The following is a 13,910-nucleotide window of genomic DNA, read 5'->3' on the forward strand; positions in this document are numbered from 1 at the left end:
AGTTTATTCATGAAACTTTTTTTGTTCATAAGTTTTTTATAAACAATGAGCGACGGATAAAACCTTCATATTATTATTCAGGGAGGTGACCTTGATAACATATGTCAAAATTGTTGAGATCGGAAAATAGTCCGTATAACTGCATAATTACCAATATTTTTTATTACGTCGTTTTTTTAATGAGAAATTTTTGCCGATCTCATTTTTTATCAAAATGTCAACCTGCGTACGAGACGCGTTTGAAATATTATTTCTTTTCCAGAAATATCACGAGACACAGATAAATAAAGGTTTTTTTCATTAAAATATCTAAAATAACATCTAAAATATTGCGAGAAACAAAGATTTTTATTAATTCTGTGAACGAGAGCGCACGATATATTTTTCGTGCGATGACATTTCCGTACCAATGTTTGATCGCGCAAAATCAACATTTACGCGTTTATTAACATATAGGTGGAGACCCCGTATAAATCTTTATGATTTTAATATGCGCGCTCTAAATATGCGATTATTTGAGAAAAGAGAAAACTTCGCGGTTTAATAATAATATATAATATATTAAAAAACAAAAATAATTTCAAATAAAAGTGACATTTTATTTTAGCAAGTGACGCACACGTATTGCTCATTGCGACGCGTTTTCATTTTAATAATATCAAAATTTTTAGATTTTGTAATAAACGCGCACTTTTTTTTTTTTTTATCTCGTTCCCGATCGAACTCCGCCGAAAAAAACCACGCAAGGAAAAGGCGCAGAGCGGAGTTTAGACGTCATCGTCAGAAGTCACGGTGCACGTTTCGAGGAATTATCTCCCGCTATGTCTCTCTCGTTTTACGCAAATTTCTCACGGAATTCGCGTTTCTTTGCGCGAGTCGAGCAAAAGTCCTGTCTGTATAAAATCTTTCACCCTTCTCGGAATTTCGTGTGTTCAGAGTTCGCGAAACGCGAGTCCTCGCACGCGGCAGTCGCGACTCGCTAAAAACCGATTTCGCATCTTGAAAATCCGAAACGAGAGATCACCGAAGTGCGAATAGAGTTACTTTGCCAAGTCACTGGATATTACAACAAGCAACCGAGCGTTGCTTGTAATATTTACTACTTTACGAGCGCAAAAAAACTAGCCATTAAAATTAACGGACCGGAGCACAAGATAATTAGACGCACAAATCAAAGCCACAGCTAACACGCTCGTCTCCCGCACGATACCAAAGTCCCGTCGTCACTTTCATTCTCCCGCGATATACAAAAAAAAGGTTCCGCGAACTATACACGTCAATGGATGAATTATTCAGCAACAACGGTTGCACAACACAGTTGAGAGATTTATGAAAACAGTGTATCATTCGCTCTCACAAGTGACAATTCTTGTGATATGCGAACAATCGCTCTGTGTTTTCTGAACGCAACCTGTGCGCTGATCGATGCGCACACACGTCTCTCGCGCGCGAGGAACTCGATTTCTCGATTCCTCGTCAAATTTCGACTTTCTCGCGCGTCGCGTCGTCTTAAGTGCACCGTGTCTGAAGTTCAATTATGTGCGAGGCGAAGTATAAAAGGCGATCGAATCCACCCCTCCTCCTCCCCCCCTCCTTCCTCCAGTTCTCTTTCTATCGTCAAATTCCAGCTTCGCCGTTTGAAGCTTAATTGCGAGGCGTAATCGAGTCTCTCGGAGCACAATCTTCCGTTGATTTATCTTTTGCCGCTCTCAAACGCGACGAGGGCTTCGTATCAAGTTTCGCGAGAGCGTGCAACGCTGCACTTACTTCGAAAGAGAATTTTTTTTTCAAGGACAGCAGCCTTCGGCCGCGACTCGTCTGTTCGGTTCCGAGGCCTCTTTCGATATTTTCTGCTATTAATATTTCACAAAAATATTAGGAAAAAGAACTATATATATGTATATAAGATATAGAAAAGCACTATTAGCTGGGAGCTTCGAAATATGCGAGAGCATCTTCGCGTCTCTCGCTGAAGAGGGGAAGGTAGAATTATACATCCGCTTTGTGCGCAATTTCTCTCTTTCTGACCCGCGATTATTCCGTAACCCCGCGGTCTTCGATTATTCTCGTTAACGTTCTATTTAGACTTTCTTCCGGTGATAACGAGCGTGTCGCAGTCTCGGCTTTCGTCAAATTCCGCTACTTATCTTGTAACAAATACTTTGTTAGTTACAGAATATGCACTCTCGTCGAGATCGCAGGCCGCAATTGGCAAACGGTCTTGCGATCATCATCTCAATTGCGGTCAGAAAGTTATTCGAAAACTTTTTTTCTAAAAAAAAAAATAAAGAAAAAATTATAGAATTTCCGCGTTAGAAAACAATAAATAAAAAATTCAAATTGTGTGAAATATTTCTTTGCGGCTTGGAATTATATATTAAATGAAAAAAAAACACATTTTGTGTAAATCAATTTTTACAGAGATCTACCTTATTCTCGATTTGTTATATTAGAAAAAATGAAAAACTAATAGAAAAATAAAAAAATTTTACATATTTTTATTCCATATAAAATTATGCAACAATATATATGCACAGAGAGAGAGAGGGTTAATTCCGAAGCGATTCACGTGAGTGTTTTCGCTTGCGCAAACATTGGACACATTATATGTATACAGTCTATGTACTTAATCATCGTGAAAGTCAAATTAATCATGGCAAAACGCGCGGACGCGCGGCAAGCGACCGACCTATCGATCGGGCCGCGCAAAACGATACGTGACGATTCGGGCTTTACGCGCGTCCTCGCAACTCCGGGGTCGAAGCTCTCTCTGTCTCACGTGCACACGTGACGAACGGGGGCGATGAGGTGGTACGTTTTTTTTTTTTTTTTTTCCCCCATCGCTCTTCGTTCATCACACAGGTGTGCACAGGTCGAAAGCTAAATGAAAGCGTGACCGCGACGGAATCCCCGAATGAAGTCACCTCCCGGAAATCGCCGATCGATTTCGGAGAAGGTCGTAGCCACCGTACGGTAGTCGTGACACACGTGCCGTGAGTCCCTCGCCTTTTTTCGCGGAACGAGAACGGTGGGTCGCGTGTGATGCGATCTCCGGTTAATCTCGGTGCATTAGCGAGATTCCCGGATAATAGATGTCGCGAGAAGTGACAATCTCCCGGAAATCTCCCTCGCCTTGCGCGAGGTCTCGGCGATCCACCTGAAAATTTCATCCCCGACGACTCCGACTTTATACGTCCTTTATTCGTCGAATTCGTTTTACATCAATTATTTATACGCTTTTACACGGGAAAAGCAGATGCAAAATTTATAACAATTCTTCGAGAAACTCATCTGTTCATTATCGGATATCGGAGCGAGGTGTCCGAGATCGTGTTCTTTCTTCCAAGTACATACGTATACCTAAGCCGCCGCGCGGAACGTAAAGTTCGCTTCAACGTAGTTTCGCAGAAAATCGATCGTTCTTTGTCAAAAATGCAAAAGAACGTTTTTGGTATGTGAAACAAATTTTTGAATTTTTGAAACAAAACAGTTATAAGAGTATAATTCAATTAATCCTAATTCTGTAAAAATGTTTTTTTTCTAGGTGCGTATTTTGTAAACCTCGGACATTGATGTCTGACTATTGATCTTTTTATTGATTAAAACGTTGCAAAAATTCTGCAAAAACTCATGCTTTCTTCAACATTTTATACTGAGGAAATAACATTAGTTTTGATATTTTTTATTTTTTAGAAATTCTTCCACTAAATTGTTAATAAGATATCTCATTTTCAAAAATCGCTCGGGCACCGAATGTCCGGGATTTAGGATTTAAATTATTTTTTTTTTTAATCACATCCTTTTTCCCTCTTTATTATTAATGATAATTAGTAGAAATCTTGATGTATTTTTGATATTTTTCTTCTAGTTTTGACAGGTGCGTAAATTTCTGATTCCGATGCGTCCGCATGCGGACGATGAAACGATCAAAGCCAAGCGTGCGTTATAATATTTTCTACAACATATACGCATAAGGCATTTGAGTTGCGGTGTGAACGCGGCTTGACGAGTCCGTAGTTCGGTGCTCCGCTCCTAAGGAAGACATCAGGAATGCACGACTGCACTCTCATCTGCCTGCGTGTGCGGGCGGCGGGAGAGTGCGTGCGTGCGTGCGTGGGGTCGGCCGTGCGGGAAAGGTCTCCCGTACGTGCGACGTAAAGGCGAGCGGAAGGATTCCCGGACCGCAAATATGTCATAACTCACCTGTCTTTTACACCGGCGGCGCCCGGGACACACGTACTCGTTTCCCAGAAGCACAACCGCAGAAGATTGATACATCTTACACACACTGAGTGTGTGTGCTATCGCGAATCAACCGCGCGCGCGCGCGCGGTGGTAACGCGAATCCCGGATTATAATGAATCGGGTTCGCGAGAGCGAGAGCCGGAGAAAAAAACCGCCCGATATAATACATTTAAAAGCCGCATTAGCTGATAGAATCTCAATTCCGGCGCGCGATCAATTATGTGTAATAACGTTGCGCCGGTGTGTGTGTAAGTTTTTATCTAAATTAATTAAAAAAGAAAAAAAAAGAAAATATACTTATCTGTGAATATCTGGAAAAGCCGCGATATTATGTAACGAAGAATGAAAAAAAAACAAAACAAAAAAAAAAAAAAAAACAGGGAGAACTTATCGCAACATACATTGCCTCTCAACGAAGATAAAACCAGTTTGTTGAAATATATATTCCCCGGAAACTGCGTTTGCTTTGCCGGAATTATTAAATTAAAAATATGAGAAAAAAGAGAGAAAAAAAATGGGTTGTTATATTTTTCTATGGCGCGCCGCGCGACAGTAAAACTCGCTCTGATTCTATGACGCATTTTACGGCGAAACCTGCGGGATTCCCGGAACGGGCGGATAATGAGCGTAAAAGAGTAATCACATTCTCTCTCTCTCTTTCTCTCTCAAGTACAGAGAGACAAAGAGCAACCGCTCCGCGCGATGTTGCGGGATTGTACCGCTGTCACATACCTCGACACATCTCGACACATTTCCGCGTATCCTTATTCTAACTTTCTCGCAAATTAAAACGTACCGTCGTCGCTCGGTAAGCGGGGCACGTTAACCTCCCACACACGAATTTAGCCGTTAATAACGTTAAAAACGTGTATACGCGATACGGAAGTAGGTCGTCTCTTATATACGTACTTTTGTCTCACTCAAATTGATTTATCGCTTGAATTATTATTCGCTTTTATACGTGGGATTTTACGTACTTTGTAAAAAAAAAAAATGAGCGAGCAAAACTATTCGTCGAAATTTATTCGCGCGCGCAATTTGACTACCCCGATAGAGATATCGCTCTGCCGACCTCCCGGATCTGTTTGACATCACCACAGTCACAAATTTCACCTGTCGCCTTAATCCTCTCGTTAAAGCGATCGTATCGAATTCCGAGGAACAAAGACCCGGACAGAAGTCAGAAACCATCTTGTTTCCGCGAAACGTTCGTTGGATTATTAACCTTTCGCGAACAGAGATCTCAAAAATAATCTAGTTGGACAGAGTGGGTTTGTGAGACCCACGCGACTTTAAAATCAAAGATCTCGGTTAAAAAAAAAAAACTAATTTCTACCAGAGACACCGATGCGCAAGTTTTAAGTGCATCTGGAAGACTCATTCGTTCGTTCGCGAAGGGTTAAGTTAATTATTATTAGATAGAAAATTATTAAACAGATGCAAATTATCGTTTCGTCCGCAAATTACAAGTGTAATCGCACAAATATTTCGCGCGCGTTCGTAGATCTTCTTACTAGATTTGAATTCCTGAGAAAACTCGCTCTAGCGAATATTGCATTTTGCACAATCTTTCTTTCTCTCTCTCTCTTGCGAAAACTCTCTCAAAACTCCAACGAAAACTCAAAGCGCGAACGAAATTCTCTGCTTCGTAATTAATAAATTCAAAACTTTCTCCGCGTCTCCCACGAATCTCAGTTTCGCTGAACTTGTACCAATTTCCGCGAACTACGGTTGCAACTGCAACAGCGTGCTTCTCTTCCCCCTCCCCCACCTCCTTCTCAGGCAGCAGCATCCGCAACACCGTATCCCATTGCACTTGAGGCCTCCGCGACCTTCGGCGAGGGTTGACTATCTGGAGGTCGCGGACATAAGAGAAAGAACGAGAGAGAGAAAGAGAAGAGGAGAGAAACATAGAACAGAAAAGGTATATATCGAGAATCGAGCGTCGTGTGTGGGTTTCGGTTACGTAGAGTTGTGTAGGCGTTTCGTGTATGTGTGTGTGTGTGTGTGTGTGTATGCGGTACGTCCGTGTGGTACGACGTGCACCCGTCGTTTCCCAGAAGTCGCGATCGCTTACGAGGTAAAGGTAAGGTTGCATGATTCACGAGCTACGTGACCTACAGCGCTCCCTCGTTCTCTTTCCCTTTTTCTGTTACAGGACACATACGCGCGTATATACATAGGGGATATGTGCGCGTAGAACCACACGCGCTTCGAGGTGATGCTGCCGCTGCTGTCACAATAACGTCCCGTTAACGTTCTGTAATGCCCCGTAATGTGGCCGCTGACTAAGCCAATTTTGCCCAACACGTAGAGCTCTAACGCTGCGCTCAGCGGGGGTTCCTCTCTTTATCTCTATCTCACTCCCTCCTCCCTGACGTTCGCGCGATATAGCTCGTTCACTCGCGCGCCAACCCGCCGACCGCCCGCGCATTCTCTCTCCCTCGCGGAATCGCCGCTAATTGGACTTCCAGGTAAGTCACCTGCGTTCCATGGGGAGCGCCTCGAAGAAACGATCCCTCACAGTTCCCTCCTACGCTTCTTCGACGATCCCTATCTCTCCGCTTGCTCGATCGACTCCAAGGTGGATCGAATGCCGAGGTAGATTCTAATAACGGGAGAGAAAGAGATAAATGAAAAATGTTTTACACATGATAAAAAGTAATATCACAAGTAATACCCCAATAAATCGTAAAAATATTAAAAATTATTGCGTTACATAATTTAATCTACGTAATTTTATTATAATAGTTTTTATTCAAACACTCTAACACAAAGTTTAGCGGAAGTCGTTCGAATCGAGTCGAAAAAAAGAACAATCCCGTGAGTGGATGAGAACACAGGAAAACGCGCGATCGGTCCTGCGAGGCGAACTTCATAATACGAAGCCACAAGGAGCTGTGTATAGGGGCAAAAAGCGAATATCGGAGTGGCGCGCGGTGGATCTTTACTAAAAATAAAGAAGCCCCTTCCAGGCCGGAGTAAACGAACTCGATCGTCCAGCCGCGTCTTCGTAAGGAGCCGCCGTGAGAAACTGTCGAGGCACATTGTAATATAGGGTATACAGATAACTGTCAAGTTCCACATTCTTTTACAATTTTAGGAAGTAGTTTTTTTTTTTTTTTTTTTTTGTTCAATCTGTCTTACGCGCACGCGTAACGCGCGTCCGGTCTGATTTTATAAAAAAAATTCGCACGTTATTCGATATTCGCACAATATATTTGTTTTGTTTGATTGAGCGATTGAATTTGTTTTTCGAGAATTCATTTAAACGTTAATGCGTTTCCATAGAAACTCGTCTCTCGTTCCGAGTTTCCATTACGCATTTATAACAAGTGTTAACAGGTTTATAATAAGGGAGAAATTTTTAACGAGATGCGTGTCGCGCGCGCGCGCTCTTCTCTTTCATTTCACGCTAAAACATTGCTTTCTTCTTATATACGTTCTGATCGAACGTTGTGTTCCGCGGCTTTACACGCCTTCACGCATTGGAAGATCGATGTAACCCCGTTTCGAGTTGAGCAACTACATGGCTACGCGCGCGGCGCGCACAGTCAAGTCTTTTATTACATAGCGCGAGATCGGCGAAGGGACCCCTCGGAGTCCTCGCGCACCGCCCTTTACCCTTCGCGAGTCTCTCTTTTCTTTTCTCATTCCCTTCTCCCTTTCTTCGAAAATGTACATTGCGAGAGAGAGAGAGAGAGAGAGAGAGAGAGACAGAGATAGATAGATAGAAAGAGAAAGAGAGAGAGAGAGAGAAGACAGAAAACCGATAATTACTCTCGAGGCGGATCGCAATCCGTTGATTCGTTAATAAGCCGCATGCTGCAGCGATATATCGAAATAATCTCGTCTTGTTAACGAGAGAGAGAGAGAGAGAGAAAGAGAGAGAAGAGGGGAAGAGAGATGTGTAGTCATTAATTAAATAATAACGGTCTTTATGATTTCCGATCTCTTTCGCGGCTATTAGAAATCATTTTGTGCAAAGAAGCAAGAACGCAGACAAGTCCAAGTTTAATTTGGTAAGATTACGTGATACGAGAGAGAGATAGAGAGAGAGAGAGAGAGAAAAGTTTCTTCTCTTTATATCACAGTCTTCTGTTTTTAGATTCCTGTTACATAAAAACGAGACATAAAAGCAAACTCTTTAAATTCGAGATACATTTAAAAAACAATTATGAGTCACGCATTCGGTCAGCGCGTAAACATTTGCCACGAACAGATCAATTTTGAATCATGGTAATTTCAAGGTTTTCATTCGGGATATAAGTATAGAGAAATAAAAATATAAAAAAATATACATTACACTCGTAAGACCAAATCGCGACCAAATGCGAAGCAACATGGAGATTCAAAAACGAATATTTCCCGCGTGCAATTTTTCGTTTGTGTGTGTTGAGCGGCGCAATCAACAATTAACGTACGTATATACGAGTAACGGTTTGCGATATATACGACTCGCGATCGATACGCTCGCTCGTAATAAGCCTGTACGCGGTGCTATTCAGTTTGTTTGCACTTCTTTGAAAACATTATCCTTAATAAGTTAACTCCTTCTTTCACATTGTTGTCCTCGTTTCTCCACGTTTGTGTTTTTTACGCATATAAAACTCTACGTAAGGACATCGCGGGGGGGGGGGGATAGAATTTGCAAAACTTGTGTAGGGTGTTTCGCAAAACGAGAGCGAGGAGATATCGCAAAAGCACGCTGTCAGAGTTCAGTTGGAGTCGCGCGTTGGAGAGAACACACAGCGGAGATCGTCCGGTTTATTGAAAACTTCCTAGGCACGTTACACGCTACATACCCTATTTTGGCGTGTGCCAAAAGTTTAGCCGCTATCGCGCTAGTAATATACAGAATATGTATGTACGTATGTACGGTGGTACAGATGACACACAACGCGTGTAGGAAACCTCGTGTTCTGCTAAATAGACCACTAACTACTATCGCTACTACTGTCGTAGTATGTGTGAGAAAAGAATTAAGAGAACAAACTGAGACCTTTCTCGTACAAATTATATTAAGTTTAATAAACAACTAAATGTTAAGATCGATATGAAAAAAAAAAAATACGCTGTCAATTGTACGCACGTGCAATTAGACGTATTTGTTTTCTTCCTTTCGAACGTGTAAATTATTACACACACATGTGGAGATTCGAATTGAATTTACTTAGAAAATTCACATGCTTGATTTGTGCGTCATATATATATATATAAATATTTAATTTACTCTCGTGTTAAATTTAACATTTCCACTAAAGGAAAGGTGAAAAAACCACCTTGGCCAGAATTCGAGCCCGCATTTTATGCAATAAACATAAATATAGAGAAAAATAAATATAGAAAGAGAGAGAGAGAGGGAGAATACATTAATAATTAATAAATATAAATTAACTTTATGGACGCGCATTTTAATTATGCTAATGAATGATTTAGAAACGCGTGCAATTTTCCGTATACAATTTATGTAATTTACACCGGTAATAAAAATGAGCAAACTAGTTCCCAGTAGAGAACACGAATCCGTTCGCCATTTGGCCCGCGCGAATGAGTCAAGCTCCCCTTCAAATGCGTACCGTTTAACGGACGGATTACTCACCTAATCGGGCCAAGAGCGTGCGATCTTCATCGTCGCAGGGATCTAATTAATTGGATGCGTCTAAAAGAGAGAGATACATGAGCGCGCAAATCTTTGAAACGCGCGACCGCTCCGCGAAACTCTGAGGTCGCGGATCACGGAATTTGCGTACACAGGTTCGCGCAAGGAAGAATTCCGCGGAAAAATTTATACGTCGGTCGATAACGATGTATAAACGATAACGCGTAACAGCGCGCTCGCGATTAAATTGAATAAAAGTTTCTTCAAAATATTTCACATAGTTTATTTTAGATGTTGTAATTTTTCGATGTATAAATTAGGGTGTTAATATTTATACTTATATAAATATAAAGTGTAACGTATATATAAAAATATCGTCTCTCAAACTAATAATATATTTTTTGGCTTGTGCTTATATACGTGTTAGAACAATTCTATGGAATCTTCAAAATAGTTTAATTTACAAAAAATCTGTAAATTTACAGAATGAAATTGCACAAATCTATAAATTTACACAAAGAATAAAATTACAAATATTCTTTACGGTACAAAGTTATTTTCTTACAGCTGTCATATAAATTATAAATTATTGTCAATATATATATATATAGTCTTGTTACAAGAAAAGGTAACTGATCACCATTCGATCGTGCCAGGGATGTACTTGTCGATCAATTTCTCGTAGTAAGGCCATAATTTCTCGATATCGGGAATCTTGCCATTTTTAGTGTAAAGATCGAATTTACTGCAAAAGTTTTCGTTGCATTACATATCAATTGTCGAGGATATAACATTTATTATTATCTATGAGAAAACAAATTTTTTTACTGACTGCTACAATTTATGCGTGTGTTGTCGAAGAAAAATGTAAGTCCATCTCGACGTTTTTTCGTCATATATATAGTTCACGCGATTCGTCATATCAGCAACTTTATAATATATACATACTTGAATTTCACGATCCATTTCAGCATCTCCATGTCCTCCGGAGTGCAAAAGTGCATGTAGTCGCCGCCGGCGTGCCACGGGTAGAAAGAGTGATAGCGGATCATAGTCAGAGCTTCCTTCGGTAATTTGGTTTTGTTGTGTATCAATACTCGGTACAGATACTCGTCGTGTCCCCATGACATTATTAAATTGGATATTCCGCACTTGGGTTTGTACATGCCATACTTTGTACTGCGACAAAACAATATATCGTCAGTTATCAGATCGCGCGTAATATTCGTAATCACAGCACGTAATTATAATTTTTGCGTGCGAAAGCTTCTTCGATTTTTTTTGCGCGAAGCAATTCTGCGTTTAATTTAATATCAGAATATTTTTTATATTCTTCTTTTAATAATTTTTCACACATATAAAATTTTAAGTCAGAGTTTTTTGCAAGTATAATATGTTTCGCGTACTTGTAACGCGAATCCTTGCCGTCGGGATTGTTGTCAAAACTCGTTGATCTGTACACGATGGAGTCACCCCAAGCGCAACCGACGGGGAACGTGTCACCAACCACGGCCCATTGGGGTTCTCCGTAAAACGCCATCACCTGGAAACGCAAAGTGAAATTTGTTATCCAATTTGTAACGTTTCGCAATTCAACGTCAACTCGACGAGTTTATTTAAAACGAATTACACTTCGCGTTTTCATGCGCGATTTACATAATTCGATTCGTTATTACCTTGCCAAGATCGTGAATCAGACCGGTGAGATGGAACCAGTCCAAATCTGGATGAGCCTCTCTGATGGATTCTGCGGTTTGAAATGCGTGAACTATGTTCGGCATATTGGTGTCGGGATCGCTTTCGTCCACGAGATTGTTCAATTTGAGCAGAGCGTCTTTCACCGTCATTTTAAACTTGTCGAATTGAAGCCAATTCTTCATGCGCGCTGCAACGGGAACGGCGATTTCGTTATTCCTTTTTTTTTATTCGGAGCAATAAACAATTAAAATGTGTACCATAGATTTCGAGTCGAATTTTTTCTCTCGGAATAACTGATATATTCGTGTGCTAATTATTGTCAAATTGCAAACTGCGCGTCGTCAAAAGGAAATCTTAACAAATCCTTGCAATTCGGAAATAAACGGAATTCTTCTTATGCCAACAAGAAATGTAACGATTAATAATTTTTCTTTTTACTAACATCTCACAAACTCGACAGTTTGATTGGTGTGCATTGCTTCGTATGTTTTGCGAACGCGTTCCTTGACAGGATCCTCGGAATCTTCGTCGAAATTTCGAAATTCTCTCTGCAGTTTTCCATCATATACCGGCTCGGGTCGCAGGTGCTCCGACGGGTCCATAAGTGTGACATGATTTCGGCTTTGTTTCTTCAATACGTATATAAAAAAAAATTGTTTACTAATTGTTTAATCTCTATCCGTATACAAATTAGTACGTAAATTAACTAAAAATTAACGCACTTTCAAAATAAATCGAGATTATAATAGCTTCGTACGTTAGAATATTTTTTTCATTATTTCGTCATTAAAAAATGTGATAAACTGATATCATCGACTAATAGAAAAAGTTATACGATATGTGTATATATTGACACAGCCCCCTAAAAAAACATTCTTCTTCCTGTTTCTTGGAAATGAAACAATATCTTTCGTAATTATTATTAAATACTGATAGGAATGTGATACGTGCTCAGATAATTAATTATGGGTTTTTTCCGTTAGTACGGAAAAAACCTATAATTTATACGCGACTTTTTATAAAAAAATTCCGTAAAATCAGCAAAACAACAGGATTTTTGAAATGCGAAGAAACATATTCTTACGAGTTCGAACAATAATAATTTTTTTAAACAATAGTGAATGTGTTATTAATAATATTACATGGCATTTTACGTGTTCATTCAGCTTTCTATACAATTTTATTTTACTTTTATTTTTATCTTTTTTTTTTATAATACGGTTTTGAAACCCACTTTCTCAGACGTGTTCGTTTATTTTACGAAAAAGCCAGTTGATGCAAAACTTGAAACATCATAAAAACTGCGACATCATCTGATAAAAGACACTTTCTAGTTTGTTTCCAAAGTTTTAAGATTTTGTTTGAGCGCATATAGTACAAAAACAAAGTGACATGTCGGTATCAGCAACTTCTTCCTCTATTAATTACCGTAGTAGAACATTATCAGCATTGATATGTGTATGATTGACATATAATTGATATATAATTAATCTAATCACTATATTATTAGTCTTACTACTTTTGATTGAGCGGTTTGGTTTCTGTGCATCGGTAATTAATATAAATTGATGTAAAATAAATAAATATTATGCCGCGCAGAAATTACAAAGTACTGTTGTCTCTACCGAGACGTTTTGCAAACATTTGGTAACGGTTACAACAAGAAGAAAATGTATTTGAAATATCTTAGTGTTTTCCAGTGTTTCTAATACACAAAATATTTATTTATTCTTGATATCTTGTGCGATTGTTTACGTACATGTGTATTGTGTAAATTTCTATATAACACATAATAGCCTCCCTGTTTCATTTTATCTACACAACATAGATAAATGCTGACGCACACAGCAAAATCTATGTGATTTTTTGTCTCAGAATTAACGTCAATATTACATTGTGCAATCACACTTTCATCGGCGTTTTCTTAAATGCAAATATCTTATTTTGAAGATAATAGATAGACGAAAGTGAACTACCGGGATCCTCGTGGCATTTGCAAAAAGTTTTGTTTAACGATTAACGTTGTGAAACGTAAAAAAAAGTTTTTTATAGATAAACGATGTGATAAAATTTGTAAAATGTTAGAAATAATAAATAATTATATCTAAATTTTTATATAGATATTACACGCTCTCTTTTGATTTAGATGAACATTTAACAACAAAACTTTAATAGTTACAATTCAGATGCCTTTGATATTTATATACACTAAATTGTAAAATTTGATTAAAACTCGTGTACTTACAGCAGTCGCAGCAGACATTGTTCGAAGGTGTTTTTGCAACCGGAAGATGCAACTGTTGACTGACTTGTGTCCTGCGTATGCGACTGCGAGTTAATTTATAAAGCCAGAGACATATCACCC

The 13,910-nt window shown here is 39.3% G+C and overlaps 1 protein-coding gene across 1 annotated transcript; it reads right to left on the bottom strand.

Annotated features, from left to right (window-relative positions):
• Positions 1–10,286: 10,286 nt before the first annotated feature.
• On the bottom strand, positions 10,287–13,903 carry LOC109855367 (inositol oxygenase). Its single transcript, XM_020429559.1, has 6 exons — positions 13,791–13,903; positions 11,988–12,174; positions 11,524–11,732; positions 11,254–11,390; positions 10,796–11,026; positions 10,287–10,592 (listed from the first exon to the last, which is right to left on the bottom strand). The coding sequence occupies exons 1-6, from the start codon at positions 13,806–13,808 to the stop codon at positions 10,484–10,486; spliced, it is 891 nt and encodes a 296-aa protein (XP_020285148.1). The 5' UTR covers positions 13,809–13,903; the 3' UTR covers positions 10,287–10,483.
• Between the last annotated feature and the right edge of the window lie 7 nt (positions 13,904–13,910).

The sequence above is a fragment of the Pseudomyrmex gracilis genome, unplaced genomic scaffold (genome assembly GCF_002006095.1).
Source record: "Pseudomyrmex gracilis isolate BER0280 unplaced genomic scaffold, ASM200609v1 scaffold_87, whole genome shotgun sequence".
Lineage (NCBI taxonomy): Eukaryota > Metazoa > Arthropoda > Insecta > Hymenoptera > Formicidae > Pseudomyrmex > Pseudomyrmex gracilis.

Bases quoted from the DNA above. Each gene is read 5' to 3' on its own strand.
- LOC109855367 (XM_020429559.1), bottom strand. The intron at 11,391-11,523 runs GTAATAACGAAT...TTGCGTTTCCAG, and splicing joins TGATTCACGATCTTGGCAAG to GTGATGGCGTTTTACGGAGA. The intron at 10,593-10,795 runs GTATGTATATAT...AAACTTTTGCAG, and splicing joins AAATGGATCGTGAAATTCAA to TAAATTCGATCTTTACACTA.